This window comes from Paralichthys olivaceus, chromosome 4, assembly GCF_024713975.1.
Source record: "Paralichthys olivaceus isolate ysfri-2021 chromosome 4, ASM2471397v2, whole genome shotgun sequence".
NCBI classification, from domain to species: Eukaryota; Metazoa; Chordata; class Actinopteri; order Pleuronectiformes; family Paralichthyidae; genus Paralichthys; species Paralichthys olivaceus.
This window is the reverse complement of record NC_091096.1, coordinates 20743457-20769908: the sequence shown is the minus strand read 5'-3', so window position 1 is coordinate 20769908 and position 26452 is coordinate 20743457. Positions and strand designations below refer to the sequence as shown.

Genomic DNA, 26452 nt, shown 5'->3' with positions numbered 1-26452 from the left:
ACCCCTGCTCTAACTTGTTGTTATATTATCTTATTATTTTACACTCCATTGGCTCACTTGTTGATATTTTAACGTGTATCTCACTTTGTTTTCTTTTCTGCCACTCATCTCCATTAAGACATCTGTCCTTTTCCAATACAAAGTTAATGATCAGGCCAAAATATTGCTCATGTTGCAAAATTGATGTGAGTGACTGTTTTAAAAAAAAGTTATATAATATCAGCTAACTGCTGGCATGTTTAAACTGCTGCTGTAACTTAGCATTTTACTACTTGTCTATGTTCATCTATCTATTTTTTTCAAGATTATTTTTGTCTTTGATCCACTGTCTTTTTTTCCATCAGAGAAAGTTGGCAGGAATGATGAGTTGGAAGTGGACTGGGAAGAAAAGAGGGCAAACTGAATGGGGAGAAAAACCGTTGAGAGTTAATGTAGTTCTTTATCTTCACTCTCTGAAAACGCTTGCTTTCTCTGCATGGATCACCTTATCCCGTTCTCAGGTTCAGCCTATCCGCACCTTTTTGTGTGTAGCTGGTGTTACCCCACCCCACCCTTGGGAAGATGGCATTATACTGTATTTGGAAGGGTAACAGAGCTCCCTCTATCTTCCTGAGACATGCCACTGACCTGTAATTAAGTCCCATTGTACTATTCAGAGGACACTCCTCAGCAAACAGACAGAGGGCAGTGTGTGTGGATTTCCAGCGGCTCAGATACCGCTGTGACTAATGCTCCGCCACACAAGCTGGGTTTATCAAAAAGGACCACATGCAGCACACATTAGAGCCTCCATTTTCCCTCTACTGAGAACTCAAAGCTATGCTGATTGGTAATGACACACAATCCACACTGTCCATCTCTCATTAGTGAGCCATTGCTGGCTGCCTCTGTGCGTATAGTCTCACCACTAGCTCTCTCTCTCTCTGTCTCTCTCAGCCTCGTGTTCCCCACACCACCACCCTTCCCATCCCCAACGCCGCCATTCAACCCCATTGATCATGCATGCAGAAATTTAACACACCCCTTAATTCCTGTCCAAATAGCGCCTGTCCCACTTCCAGAGCTTCATCTGCTCATCTGCAGAGGATAGAGGAAAGGCCTGTGTGCAGGCAGGACACTGGCTTCAGCACCCAGTGACGATGAACTGCGTTAGAGAGGACAATCGCAAATCTAAACCTGTGTACGTGCATTACGTGTTAGCTTGTCATGTTGCCCTGAAATATAAATGCGTTGTGGGGACATAACCAGGACTATTCTTTGCTTAATGTTAAATGTTTCAGTGTAAGCATGCCCAAAAACCACCTTCCAGACTCAGGCCTTTAACCTCCAAACTTTGCAACAAACTCCTGAGTGTGACAGAATGTGTTTTATGCCCGTAAGTCAAAGCCGTCATTGTCTTTGTTTGAGTCGCTCAGGCTATTGATTGGCCTTAACATTGGCTACCAGGTCACATGTTGAGTCAGTGTTGAGAAGATTAGCCGGAGCTGGCTTTGGTACTAATTAAATACTTAAACCCTAGCAATGAATGAGAACACAGCACCCAAACCTCCTGCTAAACCACGGTGCATATGCCTGTTTGCATTATGGAAGATGTATAATGACACACAAATGATTGTGGTATCTACAGTGCTATCTACAGCTGCAAACAAGAGAACTGGTACAAATCAACTCTCCATTGACATCAAGGACTTAACAATAAGCTCATTGATTAATAGGATAGGTAGTTTCAGTAGATTAGGTAATGTCACTAATGTCTGGAAATGCAACAAACCATTTTCTATTTGTAAATTGTATCATAAATTAAGCACCTCAGACACAGTATTACAGTATAATTGAGTGCTGAGTAATGACTTTAAAGGAGAAACATTGTGGCCATGTCCACCTATTTAAAAAGGCTGGAGGTGATGATTGATAACTTATTTCCCAACTCTGACTGTTGGCCAGTCATTGTGAAACTGATTCACTCTGTGACCATTGCACTGTGACGTCAACACATTTATACAAGAGCAGGTTGTGTGTGAATTATGTCTTCACTGCTATCAAGAAATTATCTTTTAATTATTTCTAATATATAATAATAATATTCTTAATAATATTATTTCCAAATTATTTCCACTTGATTGTTTCTTAATGTTACTGCTGAATAAATAGTCAAATAAATCAGTCAATTCACTGTGTTTTTTCATGTGGTTCCTCAAACTTTCAACCTAAGATTTTAATTGTTTCAAAAGTTTTGAATACGTCACTAAACCAGTGAAACAAGTGACATCATGATCAGTGACATCATGACAGATGAGTTATTGTAACTGTAAATTGGGCCTGTTAAGAGTCTATTTGAACTATTACAGAAAATGTGTAAAGTTAATCAAAGTTATCCAGCATGTGAAAGGAAAGAATGAGATTCTACCTTCATAATAAAAGCTCAATGTCTGTCACAGAAAAAGACAAAGTTGAAAACTTCAAGCTATGAGAAGTTTTGAATTACTCATGTTTGATAAAATAGTCTAAAAAACATTTTTTATAACATGCTGCAATGTTGATATCAGCAGATGTATCAATGTATTTGTCAATAACCATAAACCCTCCTCTGAACACCTGTTATTGGAGATTGATGCATGAATGTACCATTTATGTAACAAAACACAGTAGTTATATATAGTGAATTAACTAACAACCAAAATGTTGGTCTGTTGGTTTAAAGCTAGATTAAAACTTATTTTAATTTAATTATATATGCACTAGTTCTATATTTACTTGGTGTACCCTTTTTTTTTTTTGCTTACAAGACACTTTATATTATATTTATATAGAGGATTTATTGTTTAGAATAAATCGTCTATTGTTTTATCCTCTGTTCACTATTGATATCGTGTTACTGTAATCATGGAGCAAGCTGGCACAGCAATTTTCTTTGGGATTAATAAAATCTGTTTTATTTTATCTAATCTTATTTTATGTGTTGTTAAAACTTGAATATATTCAAACTTGTTGCTTTTAAATGTGCTCTATAAATAAGTTGAGTTTACCTGACTTGCTTTTAAATGTTCAATGGGGAGACTTCATGTAAATTGTAATTTTTTGCATGTTTAGTTTAATTGAATATGTTTAGTTTGGACATTTAAAAAAAATAAAAAACAAATGTGTAGAAAAAACAAAATAGAAAGCAGCTAAATATTAGTTGAAAAAACATCCTTGTTTACCCCTACAATATAATTTACTATTGTATATTCAACGATTTCTGTTTTAATCATGCTCAATAAATACATTACGTTCAATTGACTTCATATAAATTGATATAAACTGTAGATCAACAACATAAGTAGGAGAAAAAAAACAACAGACAGGAAGAAGCAACCTGTACCTGTCAGTAAATCATGTTTTTATTTTGAAAGGAAGAAGAGGAACCTTTGTGTCTGACGGCAGGAGATTGATGGCGGAGCGGTGCTCCTCTACGGCGGGATGAGAGGAGGAGGAGGAGGAGGAGCGGTGCTCCTCTACGGCGGGATGAGAGAGAGAGAGGGAGGAGGAGGAGGAGGAGTCTGTCCCAGCCTCCTGCTGCATCCACCCCGCTCCCCTCTCTGTCACCCCGGGCCAAACCCGCCCAGCTCCTCTCTCCGCCTGTTTTCCCGCACTGCTCGGCCCGGACACACACTGCACTCTCTCACTCTCCCTCACACACACACACACACACACACGGAGCGAGGAGACGATATGGAGACGGAAGGGAGCCAGAGCAGCCTGTCCACCACGGACTCCCCCCACGACCCCTGGTAACGAAAAAACTTTTTATTTTCTGAAATTCTCTCTGTGCAGCTCAGCAGGAACAAACGTGGTTATTCTGCTGAGGACACACACACACACACACACACACACACACACACACACACCTCCACACTGAGAGCCTTCATCACACACTCACACTTTCAAAACCCTCATTGACAACTTTGTCTCTCCTGTGTAACCATACAAATATTAAACTCCCGGAATGCTCCTTTAATGAATATGTAAATATGGACCTTCTCTCTCTACAGTAAAATGTTCATAGGTGGACTGAGCTGGCAAACAACACAAGGTAAATCTTTTTTTTTTCCTACCACTTGCTCTCATAGAATACCACTATGTCTTAAAAAAAAAACCTGGCATGGATGTGATGGAACCAAAAGAAATTCTTCATATTTCTCTTTGCTTTCACTGAATCTGTTTATTTGTTTTGTGTTTTTCTGAGTTTTACGTATGAAACCTGCTGCAGGATGAATGCCTCCATTCAGACCTGCCATAGAGTCAATGAGTGATTCTGTAAATGTCATTAAAAGAAAGTTGGATTTTAAATTATTAAAGCTGCAATAAGATGAGATCTATTCAAAAAAGCATGTAATTGGAAGTGTTCTTTGAGTCCTGATGATTTTTTGTGTTGTTACTTTAGAAATCTCAGCAAAAGTTTGACCCTGGAGCCAAACTTTTTTACCTGAAACGTGTCATCTGTTTCCCACCTCTTCATTCATCAGTTATCGTGTCTTTTTTCCACCTTCTTTTGTACTTACGTTGTTATTTGTTTTTCTTCCCCAGAGGGTCTGAAGGAGTACTTCTGCAAGTACGGGGAGGTGAAGGAGTGTATGGTGATGCGAGATCCGGTTACCAAGCGCTCGAGGTGAGAGAGCTGCGCGGCTGGCTGAAAGTTTATCTGACCTCCGTGATTCCTCTCTGCACATAACGTATGATTACATGTCAACATCAGTTTCTGTGTCATTAATACCCCCCTTACTCCTCTTCCTCCCCCCTTTTCTCCCTCCCTCTCTCCTCCTCTCCCTGATGTCTGCAGAGGGTTCGGATTCGTCACCTTTGTTGATCAGGCCGGCGTGGATAAAGTTTTGGCCCAGACCAGGCACGAGTTGGACTCCAAAACAGTGAGTTCTCTGTATTTACTTCCCCACCACCAGCTAATCCCATTGCTCAGTGTTTGATTAGTGGATTTTCCAATAATCCGCTGGAGAGGTGTAACATTGCCACATTTTTAGTGCGTTTTGCCGGAGCTTCCACCAGTGGCTGGTGCTTTCCTCTCAAACACCATGTCCGTGCAAGTCCACTGCTGCAACTCAGACGTGAGCATGTTGCACGATATAGAGACACATGGGAGCCTGAGCTATCTCTCTCTCTCTCTATCTCTCTCTCTCTCTCTCTCTCTCTCTCTCTCTCTCTCTCTCTCTCTCTCTCTCTCTCTCTCGTTTTGCTCCCCAGCCAAACAGGCAAGAAAATGTCACCCAGTGTCGATTTCCATAGAAACAAGGGGGAACCGGACTGGGCTGCATTCACTGCCAATCTTTGATTTGGTCTCCAGAAAGAGTGAACCAAAACTTTCATTCTGCGTTTTTTGTTTCTCTGTGCCCAAGGGGTTGAATTGACCTCTTAAAGTTTGTCAGTTGAGCAAGCAAATGCTACCTGAAACCATGAAGGTGTGAACGCAGCTCCAAACAAACTCCTCACTGCTTCCTCTTGATCCTGGGAAGAATATAACCGAGAACGTAATGATGAGAAAGTCAGTGTGTCGCCCTCTCACCTGTGTGAAGAACTATAACTTCAAATGTATTAACTGTGTGTGTGTGTGTGTGTGTGTGTGTGTGTGTGTGTGTGTGTGTGTGTGTGTGTGTGTGTGTGTGTGTCTTTTTGTGTCAGTAATGAATGTGGGCCGGTCTGGGAACAATGTGGCCCGTTGGTCGCCATAGGGACCACTGCCCCCGCCTCTCTCCTCAGTGGGAGTGGTGGTGGCTGCGGGTTAGTCACTGTATTGAAATGAGGGGATGCTATTTCTTCTTTTTCCCCTTTGTGCTCTTAGCGTTGCACCGTCTTCAGCTTTTGGAAGACTGAAGATGGAAATACAGAAAGAAAAGAAAATGAAAGAAAGGAAAAATATAACAGGCTTACTCGCTGTAGAAAGTTGTGAGGGAATTAGAAAATTTGAATTGATTAAAATTACCATGACGGAAGTTGTTTGAGGAAGAAGTCAAATTGATTTGAGGTTTTCTTTTGGTTTCCCCAGCGCTTCACTGCTATAGTGTCACTTGCAGGCACGACAGCTATGACAAGTAGCGCTATCATGGTTGGACGCCACTAACTTGCCATGGGGTTTGTTTCCATAGTGACTCACCCCCCACACCACCACCCTTCACAGTTGAAGAATGGAACTGTCACAAAAGAAAAAAAGAGGGAGATAACAATGCACATCATTTACAATCATTTCTTGGATACTAGAGATGGAGACAGCATAAACAGACGCAGACACGGAGAGTGTGTGTGTGTGTGTGTGTGTGTGTTTGTGTGAGCTGACAGCTAATCCCCCATCAACCTCCTCTGATATGCAACTTATTGAGTTTTATACATGGCAGACTCCACAGATGATGATGACTCCCTCCTTTTAATTTGAGTTTGTTCCCCTCCACTTGTGCTTGCATTAACTCTGTGTGGCCTCGTGGCAGTCGCTGTGTCTTTTGGCGGCCTTGGAGAGTGTGCGTTTGGCGTGGAGAGGGCTCAGCGATCATCCACAGGGGTTGGATGGTGAGTAGAGTGGGTCTTTTTAGACCGCTCACCCTGCCCCCCTCTCCCTCTCTCCCTCACACAGACAGGTTATCCTGTTAGAGAGAGGAGAGAAAAGTTCTCCAGTGGCAACAGAAAGAATGTGCCATGCTGTGACCGACTGAACCGCTCCGGCTCTGGAATTAACAGAGCTTTGCGCAGCCGAGAGGCTAAAGAGCAAATACAGTGCTGCGGAGGAATTTATTGGTACTTATTGTGTTGAAGGACAGATGCAGCCTGGTTCTGACCAGTGTACTGAGGCAGGTTTTTGCTGTGATTTATGTGACAGCCGCCGTGTTAGTCGCCCCTCTGGGTGCGCTGCCAGTTTCCTGCTATCTGTAAAGTTAGTGACGCCTGATGCAAACTGCACCTTTGTTGGACAAAGTTTCCATTCAACTGCAGCTCCAAGGTGCACAGCGCAGAGTTTTTCAACAAATTCACATTGCTCCTTGCCGAGTTGCAATCAGGCATAAATGTGTGGGCCCTCGTTAACCATTTCCCGGGTGGAAAGATGTAAGGGAAGGGGGGAGGATAACCCCATCTGTGATTAGTATGGCTCTCTTGACTAATAGGATTGGAGTCAACAAGCTTGAGTTGTTCCTCGGATGGCGAGTGTGGCCCAATGGGCACGCTGCGTTAAGTGTGCTCCCAGCTCAGGCTGTGACGGGCAGCGCGCTCAGCCAACTGTTGCATGGCGGGGATGTAGTTTGGTCAAAGTGGATTGCCCTGATTTCGTAAACCTCTTTCTGAATTACGTTCAGCTTCTTCCCTGTTACCTTGCTGTGAGTGCAGAGAGGGCAGGCCACTCTTTTAAACAGCAGCACCTTCAAGTGACTTTATACATGATAAAGTGTTGCTTTAAGTCACAGATCCCCGCTCCACACAGTTTATGACACATGAAAATACTCTGGAGTGATGACTTGTGTGGTATGTGGTTTTTATTTCAGCAAGACCTTCAATAAGAATTCTCAAAATGGCTGCCACTTCTTGTCCCTCATGAAAAATCCCTGAATTGGTGAAATACAGAGATTTTTATGTTTCAATAGTCAATTTAGACCTTCGCCACGGCCCTAAAGTCTTTTTAAAGATAGGGTTGGTAATCCTGGAAAACCTAGCAACCAATGCGTCCCACCCTCCCATGTCGTCAACGCTACACCCCTAAAGAACATGAACCCACACTGCCTGACTCGCATGCTAACGTCTGACTGTCGAAGTGGTTTATGTCTCTGCGGCTGAAAGCGTCAGTCCTGTGTAGTTAGAGCACAGACAGGGTGCATGCAGGCAGGCAGGTCAGTTAAGCTGCTTTCAGACATGCACTGAACTCTGCAGTTCCTCCGTTTCTTCTCCGGAGGACGTGCATGTGTGAATGCAAATGTCTGAGTGAAGCGCTGCACAGTTTCTGCGGTCTATCTCTGCCTGGCTTCTAACGCGCGACAGGTGCAAAAAAAACACTTTATTTTTTGATAGCTATCAGGCCGTGAAAAGGATTTCAATAAATAAGTGTTTTTAATGACCCTTGGTTTTAGTTCTGTGAGCTGTTCAGTTGAGTTGAAGCGGGAATCTAGAGTATCTGACTTCACGTCGCTCGCCAGCACCATAACCTCTTTGAAAAAACGCTTTGTCACGCAAACGCAATGAATCCTGTGGATAGGTTCAGCTGGCAGGGATCCACCCATCGGAGCCTTTGTTTCTCGGGGGTCATTTGTCGGCCGTTTTTTGGAGGAGTCTTCGAAATGAGACAATTTAGTCGCACAACTGTGACGCAGTTTGGTCTATGATGCAGTCCCTGAAGGAAGCAGCTCCTGAATTGAGTCACAGCTATTGTTAAAAAAGTGAAAGCACTCCCAGATCCCCTACCATCTTGGCACATGGTTCATCCTTCCACCAGGTTTCATGCAAATCTGTTCAATAAATTTTGTGTAATCCTGCTGACAAACTAACCTCAAAGAAAACTAAATAAACCAACGGGAAAAAACTCTGTGGCAGAGGTAATAACTGCTCGACACAAAATGTTTCCTTCACTGTTTAAAAATAAAAGATCATTCCCAGTACATGCGTTGGAGTTGTCTCATAACACTAGTGTGAGTTGGATATTGGACCACGACTGGCTGACAAACAAATCCTGCCTGTACATCGTCTCACACTGAGATTATAGGTGAATACCAACATCCAAGTGACAGTGAGGGTTTTGGGAGATGGGGGTCACTTTAAATACAACACTGCTATGATCAACATTTTTGAAACGAAGCGATTTCCTTTCTACAGCAAATGTACCTGTTTAACGTCCACAGTTTCCTCCCCCCAACGAATGTGCTGTGTGCTGCCATGTGTTTGATTTTGTTTGTGTGTGTGTGTCTTGTTTGTTTTTGAATGTGCACAGGAGTGTTGGACATCAGGAGGGTTGGTGACCGGAGGTGACTATCAGAGTAGTCTAGCCACTATAGAAACTAAACAGTAGACTCTGCATCTGATCCTCCAGTGTTAGCCTATAGTCTTCTCACTCTGCTCTCTAGAAAAATTAAAGAGGAAAAAAAGTGAAACATTGCGGTGATGTCGCCTCTTGTTAGAATCAACACTGTTACCCTTTACTCTGGTAAACGCATGTGGTTTACCATAGAGGCTCTAGCTCTTTACTGTAGTTCAACTCTACCGTCTCATGGTTGCGGACTAATCTTAGCGCTGTACTGTCTCACCATCTGTTAGTGTAACAGCAGTACAGTGTGGAGTAGTCTAGTTGTTCTCTAGCTCTATTAGATCAGTATAGACTAATATAGAGGTCTCAAATTCCAGTTTTACAGCCTGTCTATGATTGCATTCTTATGGCATGATGTGGTTCTCTCTCCAATCTTAACCTTGGTGACATTCAGTGGGCCCAGCCACTTATGTGTCGATTCTATTTGTTTTTTGATAGCTGTAGTGATAAGATTGATATCAGAAGATTTATACTGCAAAAGAAAAGGTAAAGTTGTGTCCTTTTCAAAGCCTGTCCAGGATGTATATGTGAGGAACTGCAGGGCAGGGGACGACCCAGGTTGCCTGAGGGCGTGCACGGGAAGACGAGCGGTCCCCGTTGTTGTCATCACTTCCGTCCAAAAGCTGAGGGAGGCAAAAACAAACAAACACAAACAAACAAAATTGGGTGGATCTGCCGTCAGTGTGGGTGTGATTGACAGCTCCCTCTCCTCCCCCGTCCTGCTCCCCCCCCCCCCCCCCCCACCGTCTTACCTCCTCGTCCCTCTCTCTCACTCTCTGTCTGACACGCTCGTCCTCGCTCTCGGACTCTCCGCGCCGAGATGAGGTGTGTTTGTGATTGTAGTGCCGGTGTGAGATTCCAGGAGTACACATGTCACATGGCAGTGACGAGAGAGGCAGGGGTTCACTGGACATTCCCAGGCATTCCACCTGCGCCCACACACACACACACACACACACACACACACACACACACACACACACACACACACACACAGACTTACATGTTTAAGTACTCTACCTCAGACACTGGAATATAATCCCATGCGAGAATGCTCCAAAAAAATGGATTAATAATACAAACACGCATTCACGTAGATCATAAATGCAGAAACACACACATTGACAATAACCTGACTCGTGTTGTAGAGCAACACACACAAAATGTTCCTCCTTTTCTTTATTCTAATTACTGCTGAATTATCATTATTATTATAATATTTTTCAAATGAATCAACAGAAATTGGATAATCTATTGAAAAATCAAACAACACTGAGCAACATTCACAGGTTTCAGCTTCTCAAATATGAGAGTCAGAGTGTCATCATGTACCTTTGAATTTTGCTCTGGTGGTCGAATAAGAGAAGCATTAACAGTTAGTGCTTCCTTTGTCAAACCAAATAGAGCAGTTTTATAGCCTCACGATAGATGAGTCAACTGAGGAAATAATTAAAAAAATGAAGCTGAAGAGATGAGATGATTTGGTGATTAAAAGGATGATTAGCTGGTTCCATATATGGTCATATAAATTCTGAGGTAAACTTTTAAAAAGCGATCGTCGGAGCTAGGTATAATCTTTTAAATAATGCTCTCTAGGGTGGCAATCAGTAGAACGCATGCCTCCACCAAGGCCCAACAGTCCCCTTATGAAACCACATTTAAATTCACTAGATCCACTGGATCTGCACACGCTCATAAATATCAGTCTCCTAAATATGCCTGATTTGTTTCAAGATCCATGAATTATTCTCTGGAAAATCAAGAAAATATCAAAATAACGCCCTTTCCTGCAATCTCAAAGAACATGAAAGGAACTTCTGCTCCTGATCTTTATCTGCACTAAAATGTAATGAGTTTTTCCCTGACTAATACTGCATCTTCCCACCAGGTTTCATGGTAATCCGTCCAGTAGTTTTTGCTTAATCTTGTTTACAAACCAACAAACAAATCCTCAGGGGTGAAAACCTCCTTGGTGCTTTGATAAGCAGCCTTAATGACATCATCTACTGCTACATCACTGTTCACCCACACTGGTATAACTGACACACACACACATTCATTCAGCAGTCGTGTGTTCAGACCTGGATGTAGGTGTTCGATCAGTTGTCTGAAGCAGGTGATAATGACAAAACCTCACCATCTTTTCACCTCAAAATGTATTGATTTATTTGACAACACACTCACTACCTTGGATGTCAACTTCATCTCGATTTTTCTTTCCCAAATATAAGCGGTGTCTGTTTCTGTTTATCGGCACAGGGAAGTGTGGGTATGATGAGCCTTAAAAACCAGGTGTCTTTGACATTGCTGCTGTGATTCAGGACTGGTGTTAATGTTGCACTAGGCCAACAGGAGGATGACATGGATATATTACACCCTCATTGATGAGTCATCATGAGAGATGAAGGTGTGATGTCAGAGCACACAGAGGAAAGGTTGCTGATGCGTCTGCGTCATGACACAACACTAACCAGTCGTCTCCCTCTCTGTATCCTCTCCTGCAGATCGATCCGAAGGTTGCGTTCCCTCGCAGAGCCCAGCCCAAGGTGAGTGGATCTGTCTCCTCAGGTTAAGTTGTGTGCGCCTTGTTTTGCAGCGGGTTAGGCTAATGCCTCGTAATCTGATGAACATGAGCGGCGCTGACATCACCGGGCCGCTGTGCGATTGTGTGCAAACAAAAACGTTTCACAAATTTAGAAACACACAAGTATTGTTAAACCCACCTGAATGTCTGGATTGTGTTTCAAGTACGCTCTGTCCTGATCTGAAGCAGCTCGTCTTCTCTATTCACAACAACTGGTTGGGAAACCTGGCTGTGTGAGGCCAGCAGCACAAATAAACACTGGTACGAGGAGAAAAAAACATATAACAACATTTACTTTGATACAACAGATCTGCTGAAATGGCCGTGTCATAGGTTTTGTGCATTGGTTTAGGGATTTCTGTGCTCTTGTGAATGCATCTGAGCTGAGAATATCCTGCTGCGTTCTTCATGTTTGAAATGCAAACGCCAGAGAAAGTCTGAACCCGATTCTGTGGACAATCATGTCTGAAAACAACTCAAGTAACGAATCCATGTGAAAAAAACGTGTGTTAATTCATAGCTTCTACTATAACATACTAGTAACATTAGTAAATAATTTGTTTCATAGTGTAAATGTATTATAATGTAACTTTGGCACACGTTTAAATCCACCTGTTTCTGTCCTCATTGCTAAATGAAAGTGTTCTCTGCTGACTGACTTAATGCTGACAGACTTACAGCAGCACGGACTAAACCCTGTTCTGTTAAATGCTGTCTTCCACTTCATGTGACGGAGCAAACTACTTTTTTCTTCAAATACTTTATTGTTCTTGTTCAGCAGACTGCAGAGAACAAACACTGAGGCTAATGTTTAGAAGAAACAACGGGTGTCAGGTTGAGGCGCTGCCAGTCTTCTGTGGGCCTTTATTAATGGTCCCTGTGAATCCCTATCATAAATAAAATATAATATATATAATTTTGATGAAGTGCATCGAACATAATTAAATGTCTGTTTGCTCAAAGGCACAGTGATAATAATATTGTTGACACAGTGACAGCTCAATGAATTGAAAAAAATATTTGCAAATAATCAATGATGAAAATAATCATTAGTTGTAGTACTAACATCCAATGTAAATTACCTTTAAACAACCATTATACTTGGGACAGTGTGAAAATTAATTTTGTACTTTGAACCTGCCACTCAAAATAATTTGAGTGTAGTAACAGCTGAAGCAGCAGTAAAGTAACATTAAATTAGCATGCATTTGAGACTAATAATACTTATAATAATAATAATAATAATAATAATACAACTGTTTTAATTCAAAGTACTGAGGTAGTACAGTGAACTACAAGTGCTTGTAATTATTGTAACATCTAAACAAGCTTTCTGGACAAATATAAGTTACATCTGTAAACTGATTCCTAAATGGATTTATTTTGATTTGAACAGTGTGCTTTAGAGTTAGAGGGGAGAGTTATTTGTTCATCTGTGCCGTTCCCTCTCTTACAGCTGGTGACTCGAACCAAGAAGATCTTTGTGGGAGGCCTGTCAGTGAACACGACCATCGAGGACGTCAAGCAGTACTTTGACCAGTTCGGGAAGGTGAGTGTTGTCTATGGGAGCGTTTAAGCTGCTGTGGTGTCAGATTGTGGCCGAAAGAAACAGCAAGGTAGGTCGGAGTCGAAAAATAGGGACTCCTCTGTTTTAACAGATTCACATACATTTCGGTGGTGTCAGCGCAGAAGGAAATCAGCAGCTCTGAGCATTGCATCTCACCAGCTCTGCCGAGGCTGATTCACCGCAAATTCTCGGAGAAAAACTTCACTTGGGAGTCGAGCGGCTGCTTGGAAGTGAAGGAGTTACTGCTGCAGGGAGGAGGAGGAGGAGGGCGAGAAAGGATGGAGAGAAAAAGGCTTGAAGAGGGTAGGAAAGGAAAAAAATAACGAGGCTGAGAGGCTCTGAGAGCAGCAGGCGAAGTTAGGGGGACTGGGAGAGGGAGCAGGGGGAGGAGGGCGAGAGAGGGAGGGGGGGGGGGGGGGGGGGGCGAAAAGTTTTGTAGTGAGTGTGTGGTGATGGCGAGGAAGGAGGAGGGATTATCAGAATCTGAATTAATCTGATGTAACAGCTGCTCCTACCCACAACCCCCTCCTGGCCCGTTACCGTGGTGACCCGACTTGCCCATTGTCCCCAAGTAATTCTGTGGGTAAGGGGGTTTTGTTCTGAAGGAGGAGGGATGAGGTGGTGTTCGGGGGTGTTAGCATGAGTGTGTGTGTGAGTTGGGTGGGGGTTAATTCTGTAGTTGAGTAAAAATGAATATAAATTGACTAATGCTTAAAAAGCTGGTAACTTCCTCCTTTACTTTTAAATCATTAGCTTAATGAACTTGTGTTTGTTTTAAATCATTTTTTACATAAAGTTTTATCTAAGTTTCTTAAATTCTGAGATGTGAAAGACGTGCGGCAGAGAATAGCTGACGGACTGACAAAGGCACCGACAAGGGCGGGAGGGCCTGATTGAGAGAGGTTTGCAGAGGCGTAAGAGAGGGAACTGGGGCAAAGATGTGTGTGTGTGTAAGGGGGGTTACGAGGGCCATTATGCCTCTGCACAAAGCTAGACAAATATTTTTTTAGTTTGTTCAGAAGTTATCTGCATACTGGAAGTTTCTGGACTGTTCACAGTCCTCGACGTGTACAGAAAAATCAGCGATGTGTGTGACTTTATGAGTCATGTGACTTTTAGTTCATCTTCTGCAAAAGAAAATTGGACAAAACAAAATCCCCCAAGAACATTTTTCAAGAAAATATCAGATGGACATTTAAAACCCTTGAAACTTTTCAAAGTCAGTCACAGGAAAATACTCTGTTTTAAGCCGCTACGTTTACAATCGCATGGCACTTTATTTTCAGTGCCAAAGGTTTGGCCTCGAGTTTCTCGTGCTCCCTCCTCAATCATAACGTCTAGATGAATTTTTGCCGAGAGAGATATCGAGGGATGGACGGTGAAATGTAGGCTCCAGCCATCCATGGAAGTTCCTGATTAGACTGCCTCACTGGACCTTTTGTGTCCCGTCCTGGTGAGGACAAAGGAGAGCGGAGAGGGATGGGCAGGGGATAACAGGGAAGATGAGAGGTGGGGAAAAAAGGATAAGAGAGGAATATTGTCCGGCAGTGCGCCATTACAAATGCCCAGTGTTTGAAATATCGAGCAATGATGTGCGATTAACTCCATTTTCAGCGTTTTATGTTTTGGTCGCGTCTTCCTCCGGGATGACTGAGCAGCCTCACTTTAAGTTGGGATGTATAAGTTTTATGTATTTGCCTTGTTAAACCTGTGTCTGCTCAGATTTGTATCGTAGCTGTCCTGATTTTGCAGAGACACTGAGTTAAACGTGTTGCAGACGTCAGGCAAATGTCAGGCAACGGCTTGAGAGGCATCAGAGTAACAGGTCCCCTTTCACACTGACACTCCTCACTCACCTTTGACCTTTCTGTAGGCAAACTGCCCTTAGGGGTCCACACACACACACACACACACACACACACACACACACACACACAGAGTGAGACAATGTGACTATGACAAATTATTTAGTGGACCATATCCAGTAAACTTATTATAGACCGAGCACAGATTCATTTACCAAATGTTTATTTGGACCACTGTGCAGAGTATAAACATGTGAGCTTGTGGCGAGAGAGGGGGAGGTGGGGGAGAGAGTAGGTCAACTTTGACATAAGAAACTCTCTCCCTCTCTGTGTGTGTGTGTGTGTGTGTGTGTGTGTGTGTGTGTGGGTGTCTGTGTGTGTGTGTAGAATAGACACCTGTGTCTTTGCTCTATAAAGGGAGGCCGGGCTGGAGGGAGAGGTCAAAGGGAGAGGAGGAGGAGGAATCATGGCCGACTGTGCCAACAAACAAAGCCTCCAGGCCTCTTTGTTCTCCCTCTTCCCTCTCCCTTTGTCTCTTATTTCTCCTCCCTTTCCACTTTGACCCAATCTTCTCCTTTCTTTTTCTTTCCTCCTCACTCTTACAGAACTCTGTGTGCTCTATTTCACCATATCTCCACCTGTCGCTATTCCTCTCGCTATCAGCTCTGCCCTCTCATCAAGTCCCCTCCTGCCCACAGGATTCACCTTTCTGCTTGTGACCGGCAGATTTCTTTGTGTGTGTGTGTGTGTATGTGTGTGTGTGTGTGTGTGTGTGTTTGCGGCCCTCTCTTTGTCTCACTGGCACTCTCCCACTATTCATAAAGCATATTTGATGTTGGCTAGAGCTCTTTTATAAAGGCTTTTTGTACAGTTGCCATGGGAATGTCAAACTTTGGAGGGGAGAAAGGGGGCGGATTATGTGATCTCTGTGAGAAGGATTGTGACTGGGGCAGTTTAGCAGCAGACACAACTTCCAACTTTTCGTGCCACCCGTTAATTCTGTTTGCCATGTACAATGTTTCTCCATATTTCCCTCTCATTGCTCCCTCGGCCTCCTCTTTGTAACCTGTCGCTTGTCCCCAGTCCCCTCCCTCCCTCCCTTGCTCCCTCTTCCCCCTCCTCTCTGTCCATCTGTTGCTGAGCCTCCCTGCAGAACTTGAGAAGGGCTGAGGTCAGGCAATATGCTGCGTGGCAAGAGAGAGAGAGAGAGCGCTGCGTTAATAAACTGTGTTGTTTGTCTCCCCCCCAGGTCGACGATGCTATGCTCATGTTCGACAAGACCACCAACAGACACAGAGGTGAGACGGACAAACCATCACTCTGTCCATCCATGCACTAGACCTCTACTTTTCCTCTCCTTGTCCTCGTCAGTTTACTACTCTTCCTCCGATCCTTCCTGGGTGTCTATTGATTCCCCCCCCAGGGCCTCCTCCTTCCTGTGGGCTGAGCAGGAGGAGACGAACGGGGCTAGTCTAATTAGCCAGTCCGTTAATCGGGATCAGGATAAAGCCTCCTTAAGCACCTCCTCCCCACCCTAGGACTGATCGATTATGACAGCCTACCAGCTTTGTCCAGGCCTTCTGGCCAGGAATGGAGGGAAGAAAGGATGAGTGCAGAATAGCAACATTGAAGGGTGGGGGGGGGCAAATGTGTTAAGCGGCTATTACAGTGCTGATTACTGGGGACTATTAGCTGTGCCGAGAGGCCCACTGCTGAAGTCCATCAAACTGTGTGAAATTTCTTTTTTTCTACTCTCAAAATGTCCTCGTCCTCACCAGGGTTCGGCTTTGTGACGTTTGAGAACGAGGATGTGGTGGAGAAAGTCTGCGAGATCCACTTCCACGAGATTAACAACAAAATGGTGAGCAGCTCCTTGTGTCCGACAACGTTCTGACATCATTGTTTTATTACCGAACTCGCCGTGCTGATTTGTTGTTTGTCTGGAAACAGGTGGAGTGTAAGAAAGCTCAGCCCAAGGAGGTGATGTCCCCCACGGGCTCGGCCAGGGGGCGCTCTCGCGTGATGCCCTATGGGATGGATGCCTTCATGCTGGGCATTGGTATGCTGGGTAAGTTAGTATCGATCAGGACAGGAAGGATGTAGTCTTACACCTGAGCCTAACAATGACTATCCCTGCATCAAGGCCCCCGTTGGCTTAAAGGTCACATGATGCCTCATGTGGAGTGAACTGACCACGCAGCTGGGTCGTGTCAGCTTGTAACACTCCAACGTGCAGCCTCGATTTACTAGAGCTTAGACTTTAGAAGTTACAGAAAAAGTGCATGAAGAAAGACTGAGCACAAACATCCACCATGACCCAAATCTTAGACATCAGCCCCCCAAATGTGCCTCATTTTTTTATTTTATATGTAGAGATACAAGGATAGATACATTATTAAAATATGTGCTATATATGCTGAATCCTACATTTCCCATAATACAACAACTCGACCTTCATACCCTCACTTTGTAGTACAGGCCTTTTTAGTTCCTTGATCTCACTGTACAAGTTTCTGCTCCTCTTGTACAATCAAATGTACAGTTTCGCTCTTTTTATTTCCTTGAAGATTACGATCACTACAGTAGGATCAGGTCCACTCATTAACAGATTTCTTATGTATTCAAACAAGTTCAGGACCTGTTTGGGGATCTGAATTTAACACCAATGCCACCACCTACAGTTCAGTCTGAGAACTACACCTTCTTCTCCAGCGTTTCATTTGAACAGACAGTGTAGTTTAAGATGGAATCGCCACCATGTATTCAAAAGAAAAAAGTAAAATAATAATAATAGATTAGCTGTGGTAACTTTTGGTCAAAGGTAACATGTTGTATCCATGTGGATGTTGTTCTGAAGTCAGTTCTCCAGTTGGCAGTTTGTGCACAATGAAAATCTCGGTGTAATGTGTACCGCTGAGAGTGAAACCCAAGACAATGACACTAAGCTGCTTAGTCATAGTGAAGAAACCCAGACCAGAGGTGTAGAATATCATCCATCTGCACGTCACACAGCATACCAGGCGTCACACCTAGGGGGCAGCACGACCACAAGCACGTGCACACAATACCACAATGACAACTTTTTTTTATCACACACTAAATAAGCACCCAGTTTATTTCCTATTTCTTCTCTTATCCATACGTTGATGATGAGTTTTTTCCTGCAGGTTATCCCGGCTTCCAGACGGCCACCTACACCAGCCGGAGCTACGCTGGCATCACTCCTGGATACACCTACCAGTTCCCGGGTAATCACAGGACATTTTCTGCTCCTCATACACTCTGAAGTTATTTTTATCACATTCACTGAGAATTAAACACACAGCTACATTTAGTTAGCAAGTGCAAGTGTAGTGCAGATGCACATGCTGGGTGAGTTTGACTCTGTGGTCACCGTACACACTAACATTAACTGCATTTAGCAATTGCACAGAATGAAGAACCTGTCATCTAAAGTTTTCTAGTTTTGTTCTGTGTGTCAAAAACATTTTCCTGTGAGTAATGATGTATGAGCAGCAGATAAATCTGTGGTTGAATGGAATGAATGTAGCTCTAGTTGTAGATTTGTATTGAACTGACAGTAGATAACTGTCACAAATACAAACATGTTTCCATAGAAGCACATGAAACACTGTGAGTGTAAATGGCTGCTTGTAAATATCAGGGAGCGGAATTTGCACTGAGATGTGTGTGCGTCCGCGTGTGTGTGTGATCTGGGAGTTCATTCCGATATTTGATGTCCACCAATGAATAATTAAGGGAAATCAATGTACTCCTCTGAGTTGAAGTTATTTGTTTTATATGACACTTGCTATATATGTATATATATGTTGTGTATCATTTATAACTCCACTTTTTTTGCTTTAAAAAAAATCCTTCTGTCCTTTAATTCCTGTTTGCATTCCTCAAACCCTGTGTGCTTCCCTGCCTGTGTGTGTGTGTGTCGGTGTGTGTGTGTTCTCTCCTTGCCGGCAGTGATGGTGTTTGTCTCAACAGCACTCTGATGTTTCTGTTTTAGAGTTCCACTTAGAGAGGACTCCCCTTCTGACTTCACCCCATCCCCCTGAGCTCACAGGTCAGTCAGTCCCTCCTCTGGACTTTACAAGCAGCATGTTGTCACGTCTGCTACGTGTCACGCTAGCATCGACACCGGGTCACGCTTTGGTTTGCATGTTTGTGTTTGTCAGTCCTCCTTGTTCTCGAAACTGAAGGCAGGATTGCTAACAGTAAAGAGGAAGGTTTCGTTGAAAGTCTTCCTCCACTAAGCGGCTTATACTTCAGCATTTCTGAGAAAATTACAACATAGATTATAGAGAACTCCAGCACTTTCTAAAGTCACTGGAAGGAGACATGTAATTATGTGTTCTTAGTTGGCTATTATGCGCCTACACATAAAAAGGTGTTGAACTTGGGTTTTACTTTTTCTTTTCAGCCATTCCTCTCACAGCGTATGGACCAATGGCAGCAGCAGCGGCAGCAGCAGCAGTCGTCAGAGGTATGTAAATGAAAAAAAGAAAATAAGAAATGTTGGTTTTTTTAGACTTTGACAGGATTATTTCTTACATCTGAACATCTGCAGTATTGGTGACTAATTTCACATGAAACAAAAAAATTACCAACACTAATTCTTCTTATTTTTCTTAACTGCTTATATAGATTCAGATTTTACAGATGAACAAGTTCTAATTTAGCAGCCTACCACCTTGCCAATCTTCACTATGATGCTAGTCCCCACTAATAATACTGAACAGATGTTTGAAGAGTTGTACTGTTTGCAACAGATTGCTAAATATCCCTCTAAACTACTCTTAAGTAAAAAACTTTATGAGAAAAGACAAGTCTACTGCATGAATGTATATAAAGATGGACGACATGACAGTGAGCCCAAAAGTAAAGCCCAAACATCTCTTGATTGCCCTCTTGTGGCTGGTTGCAGTACAGCTCATAAACCCTGCCGTCTCTATTAAATTTGTCCAAAGATGGTTTCTGACTTTTGGGTAGTTTTTATACGAATGTATGTCAAGTGGTAATTTAGTTTGATGTTATAAAAATAGAAAGTGTAATTGGTCAAGCATGTATATTGGATAGGATCTCAATACCACAGCTACACAATCACAACTACGCAAACTCTGGCTAAATGACATTGTCAGTACAACATGGCTGCACGTGTGTCTGTGATATTCTGGTTTAATTAATCCAGGAAGTGGAGATATGTTGTTTATCTTTATATACAGTCTCATTTATTTCCAGAGTAGATGATAGCTTCCACTGACCCTTATCTCCACCTCAATTAAAAAACACTATTTCATTTAGGCTTTTAGCCTGTAAGTGTTTCAAACAGCAAGAATCTATCTGTTTTGACTTTTAGGCTCTACCCCGTCTCGCTCAGCTGGATTTTTAAGTACGAGCAGCCCTGGGCCGATGGCAGACCTGTATGGGACAGCCAGTCAGGAGTCAGCAGTCAGCAGTTACCTCAGCGCTGCCAGCCCCGCCCCGAGCACTGGATTCAGCCATAGTTTGGGGGTAAGTTATTGTTCTTTATAGTTCTGTACTTCTGGTTCTTAACAGTGTCTTAGCTGTTACTCAGGAACTGTGGTTTTCATTCAAACAAAAACACAGCAGCACTGATTAACAACTTCGAAATGGTACAATTCATTGTCAGGATTCTTCTAACAAAGAAGTGACCCTTGAACTTTTCTATTCTTGCTCCCACAGGGCCCTTTGATTGCCACAGCCTTCACTAACGGATATCACTAAGAGTGTAGGTCAGTCTTTGTCTTGTTGAACAGGTCTTTGTTTGAAACGTTTTGTTTAAAACACATTATTTCATCAACTGACCTGTGAGTAACACACGTGGCTTTCGTGTCACTGCAGAGCTGTAGACTGAGAGCTGAAAGGAGTTTCGGAGCTGATCTGGCCTGTCTCTGTCCGGTCCACCTCTGCGGCTGGGGCGGCTCGACCTTCGACCACCACCACCGACCCCCCCCAGCCGACCCTACTGACGCTTCACTTAACTCCACCTCCTGACGAAACGAAAGAAGAGAAACTTCATAAAAGGAGCGTTTATCACTATTTGTAATAGCGACACATGCAGATGCTGAATTTTTAGTGTTTTTTCTGTTGTTATGTTTTACCTTGCTGTTTTTTTTTTTGATGGCTGTGTTTCTTTATCTGTTTTGGTTGTATTTTATTGGATTATTTGAACTTTGGCCTCTGAGATAAGAGGAGTTCAAGCTCCGGGTGAATCCCATTTGAAGGTCAAGAGCTGTAATTTGTACTGAGGAAAAAAAACCTGTATATTTGTCTAGTTGTCTATACTAGTTCATACTGAATTTTAACAGAACATTTGTGATTAATACTATTTCCTGACAATGTGTCATAAAGTGTATATCTTGGTAGGTTTCTAACAAAGACTTGTACTACTAATAATGGTCAGACAAAGGTCATTAGTCCCTGTTGCATAATATGCCAACATGAGCTGTACAATTTTGTAAAATATTGTAAATATGGTTTTTGGGGGGCTTAGAGAGTGGAGGGTGGGGGTTCAGCTAATTGTGTGGGGGAGGCTTTGGAGAAAGGTGTTGGAAAGCTTGACTGTTACGTATCATATTTTCACATGGGGGTCGAGAACATTTCAGTTTGCCTGTCACCAGACCAGCCGTTCAGTGCATCTCTCTCCAGGCTTCTATGGAGGACGTCTCACTAGAGTGTGTTAGTGCTGCATCAGAGTTGAAACACTTTACGTGCAGCAGAGGAGAGACGCTGAGTCTGGAACAACAGTCCTCAATCAGGAGAGTTAACAAGAAAAAAAAACATGCTACTTTCTTACTTTGTCATGCTGTTGTTTTAACTGTGATTTTTTCAATATGCGATGTTTGTTTGTGAAGGAAAATGAAGGACGAGTGCGCGGGAGCAGTGGTACGCAGTTAGCGTGTTTACGGCTGATTATTTGCGTGATCATGTCATGTGGTTTTGTACACATTGGTTTCCAATGTGCCATGTGCTGTTTTTCTTGGGGGTGGGGGAGGGTTGGTACCTCAGTTGCAAATGTGAAATTTTAATCAGACTTTTTTTTATTATTGCATTAACATCTGTGTCAAAGTGTGGATGGTTAAACCTTTTAGAGAGGTGGGTTTTCTAACAGGAAAGGAGGGGTGGGTCATTTTAACTCTTACCTGTATCTTCACCTGTCACCCACCCCCTCCTAGCCATCACTGCATATCCACTGGAGGTCACAGACTGTAGCAATGTGACAACTATTTTTACACCAAAACAATTATGTTCAGAGCTAGTAGTATGTTGCACTGGCTGATCACAATAAATGTGTTTCTCTTTTGAATGTTAGCTTAAGAACAAAGCACTCTCGATCTGCAAGACACCGGTTTTTACATTTCGATACACTCGCTCACTCTGCTACAGGTCACCATGGTAGTTCATTCATTCTTTGATGCAGTTTTCACTGAAAAATAACAATCTTGTCAACACTGTAACTTTTTTCTGATTTTCTTTTTCCTGTCATGTTTATTCCTTTGGAAAAAAAAAAAACTTTTTAAAATTCCTAATAAATTATTTAAAAACATTCCACTTCTGTATCCTGTTGGAGTTTTTTTTAAATCAGGGGAGCATTGTTAAGGAGAATCTTCACATATGAATGAATACTTGTGGGCCATAAAGAACATCCCTGCAATACACCCTGTCAGTGGTAAAGGTGTAACAAAGTACATTTACTGTATTTTACTTGGAGTGTGTTTTTCATGGTAACCTACATTTTGGTTTATCTATTCATACTTTTACAACCTCCAGTGGTCTTCATATTCCCTTACTGTGATGAATTTGTACCAAATTACTACAAATTTAGTGCTATATCCTTAATTGTTTTAATAAATGATGCTACATTTGTACTAAATGACCATAATAACCGACTACAATAGACTTTCTATAAATTACAACACATTCTGTACTACATTCTTTGCAAATAGTAATACATTATTGTACATTCGTACAAAATGACAATAATAGCTGAGTACAAATGTACGAAATTGAAGACTTCTACAGTGAATTTCTACAGAACTGTGGTGCATAATACATTTTAATTAAAACACAACAACTCCAATCTGCCAATCTCAGTGTACATTGGGACACAGGTACTGTGGACAGGTCACCAGCATATCACAACACACAGAGACTAACAAACATACACATTCACACCCCCTAACCACTCCACCAGGCTAAATCAAATCTCTGTTTCACAAAGAAAAACACACAAGTAAAAGAGCATAAACTTAGCAAAGTTGTGAAAAAATAATAAAAATAAAATAATAGTGTAAAGAAATGTGTGAGAAATGTCAACTTGACCATGCAATACAATACTAAAAACTAGAATTAGGTAGAGTCTGCAGATTATCTATTAAGACAAGTAAGGTCGTTGCAGTAATCCAGTCATGATGAGATCAAATAGGAATGTCTAATAAATTGGTATAATTTTTTTACTAATGCCTGTGAGAGTGTAATAATTAATATATCTGTACTAAATGACTTTAAATATATATTTAGAATAAATGACTTAATATGTATTCCTTGTCTTTCCTCCACTTCCAGATATTAATACCACTGATATCTCAGTGTGGCTGCTGGCCTGAGTCTCCAGGCTGCCTCTGTGTGTCCCTCACATCTCTCTGCTGGCTGATCTCTCTCTTCCATCATCACTGCTCTGCTGCCTCTCCTCCCCTGCCTCCACCTCCACGTTCCCAACGTCTCGGCCCTGTTGCATTCACCTATCTGCTTTGACGGTCTCCGGGGGGAAGCCGCAGCCAGTCGTGAACACCAAACCCTCGCTTCAAGAAAGCTCTGACCTTGTGAAGAATGGGGAGGCTCAGGAGATCCCCCCTCTGAGGGGTGACTTTATATCTCACCATGCAATTGCCCTGCCTGGCCCATTAATACTATGGTGCCGGGCTGGTGAGTTATCCAGTGCTGAAGGTTTGAGGTTTCTGCACATTCCTGTTTATAACTAGTTTTAAGGCAGGATACTCAACATACCTCTAGTTCACAGATACATGTACTTAATCGATCTCTAACTGAAATTTCTGAAGGCTAATAGCAGAGGATAGCTCCAACCTAATGACATCAGGGTTATGGGTCCAACATGATGTGCCACTATGCCATCAGACACCCCAGATGAGAATTGAACCCACCATGAGGGCAGGGCCTCATCCATTAGGCCACTGGGGCACTTGCAGGGGAGCCATCCCTATGGTAAACCATGCCCATAACTGCTGACTGTAGTGATATGCACACTTTTTTTTAAAATCAGTGTTTAAAACTGGAGAACCCAAGCTCATAGGTTTTGCAGCTCCTTGGTCAAAATTAATTTCCTGTCAGTGTGACACAAAGGTTGAAGAAGTCAAAGCTTTGGATAGACGCAGCATGTGTAAGCTGCTATCATGTACTGAACTCTGGATATTCTCCTGAAATGATATCACCTTGGAAAGACAACAAGATTCAAGAGCTTTTCGCGACAAGGGTAAACACCAGTCTCGATGTGTACATCATCTTCTGCCTCCTGGATGCTCTACCCACGCACTGCCCCTTACCTGAAAGTTCCAGACACTTTCCTGTTGTGAAAGCGTCTAATCCGGACAATCTCCTGCTGCATTCTTCATATGTGAAAGACAAACACGTTCATGTCTGAAAACGTCTTTAGATCTGTCTCAGGTCTCTGAGCTGTCCGACAGAGATGTGTTAAGTCACTGTGCCCACAGCAGCTGTCCCATCATTGTAGCTGTGAGTGACTGGATGAGACGTCGGCTCAGCTGTCCACTGTTTTTCGTCGCCAAGGACTCTGGCTTCAGTTCAGAACTGGAGTAAAACAAGAGAGGCAGGTGTAGGGAGATACATGTGGATTCAAGTCAAAGCAGTGAATCGTTTCTGTCCAAATGTTCCAAATAGTGTCCCATGAAAGACACATGCAGAAGTAATATGTGACTTGCTACTATGGGGCTCAATTGTGAAATCCTAAAACTGAATTTGACCTTTTTCTTGTAGGCTCAAAAGAGCCATGATGAGCAGGACTATGATGATCTTCCTTTTGTCATGTGTCTCATGGTCATCGCTGCATTTTCTGCAGATGCACCCAATATGAAATTTAACGGTGGAAAGAAATGATTTCAGTCACAGTTTGATGCTGTTGTGCACATTATATTAATATGACACTTATGCAGCTTTTGTTTTTGCAAATATTCACTCAAAGGTCGTTATGAAAGAGAATCCTAAACATTCGTTTTTCACCCCTGACCCACATCTCAGTAAATGTTGAAAAGAAATTGTTTGAGTTTAACTGGAACCAGAGCCTTTAGGCCAAAGACTGAAAAAAGGCTTTGAGTGTTATTGTTGTAAATGCAGCTATGTGTCTCGGGACAGTCGTGTGAAAGGAGGAGCAGATCTGTAAATTGATCTCCAGTGAGCCGGATGAGATGACAGGGAAAGCTGCTGGATGTTGTGATGAACCCCAAAAAAATCATCCAGTGATAATAAACTGGAAACATATAAAAATAATGCTCTTCCTGTCAAACCAACAGCTTTCACCAGGTGAACTTTTCTTGTACTTAAGGGAGGGCTTGGGACATGAACTCTGAGTAAACAGTTTTCAAGCTCTCTTTGCTGATGCAGCTGCTTGGAGTTTTGGTCCGCCGGGTCACCATGGCAACTTATGAACCTGCTGGTGGACAGCAGCTGAAGTGGGAGGTCTTTTTTTTTGCTTAGGCCCCCATCTGCCAAACCCAGAGACAACTCGAGCAAGGGGAGGCGGGGTCTTGTTCTCTGCAGGGTCTGGAGCACTGTTGACCTTCACTGAGGACAGAGCGGTGAGGAAACGTGAAAATAACCAACTGACCCATCCGAGATGCCAAGGTCTGAGGGGAAGACTTATTCTCAGGAGGACCACATGATAGGCCTGCTCTTTGACGTCAAGGATATGAGATGGGTCATGCAGCTAACAAGTTCATTTCTGCTTCGTGCAAACAGATGAAGAACACAACACACAGATTACATGTTTGACCTGAGAATGCCTCATGATCCCTTGAAGCAGAAAGGAGGTGGCTAGGACAAGGACACTGACCTGCACCCAGATAAGTGGCAGAAAATGGACAGATAAAACTCTTTTATGAAGAGGCTCCAGAAAAAATCCACTCCAAAATATTCTGTGCATGGACAAACACGAGGAAAACCAAAACAGTGGCACACACAACAGATATGGAATGAGGGGAACAAGACCAAGGGAATCAAAGACACTTATATACACAGATCAAGTTGGAGACACACAAGGAGCATAATTTCTAAATAAAACAGGAAACAGAGAATACAGTGATTATAAACAACCAAACACAAGGACAACCAATGTTAATGTCCATGTACAAGAAGTCCAGAAAATAGGGTCCAGAAAACCGTCTCAATAGTTC

At 42.7% G+C, this 26452-nt stretch overlaps 1 protein-coding gene across 6 annotated transcripts; it reads left to right on the top strand.

Moving 5' to 3' along the window:
* Nucleotides 1–3558: 3558 nt before the first annotated feature.
* Nucleotides 3559–21042, top strand: msi1b (musashi RNA binding protein 1b). 6 transcript variants are annotated; one of them, XM_020093830.2, is made up of 15 exons: nt 3563–3770; nt 4032–4072; nt 4567–4648; nt 4820–4904; nt 11545–11586; nt 13081–13173; nt 16246–16294; nt 16775–16857; nt 16947–17064; nt 18164–18244; nt 19015–19071; nt 19429–19491; nt 20386–20519; nt 20712–20761; nt 20871–21042. In XM_020093830.2, exons 1-14 carry the CDS (start codon nt 3712–3714, stop codon nt 20751–20753), a joined length of 1029 nt encoding a protein of 342 aa, XP_019949389.1. In that variant the 5' UTR covers nt 3563–3711; the 3' UTR covers nt 20754–20761; nt 20871–21042. The 6 variants fall into 6 exon arrangements, with proteins under 6 accessions (XP_069380269.1, XP_019949389.1, XP_069380268.1 ...); XM_020093829.2 differs by having other exon boundaries at nt 3568–3770; nt 20365–20519; nt 20712–20757; XM_020093827.2 differs by having other exon boundaries at nt 3570–3770; nt 20365–20519.
* Nucleotides 21043–26452: the final 5410 nt, after the last annotated feature.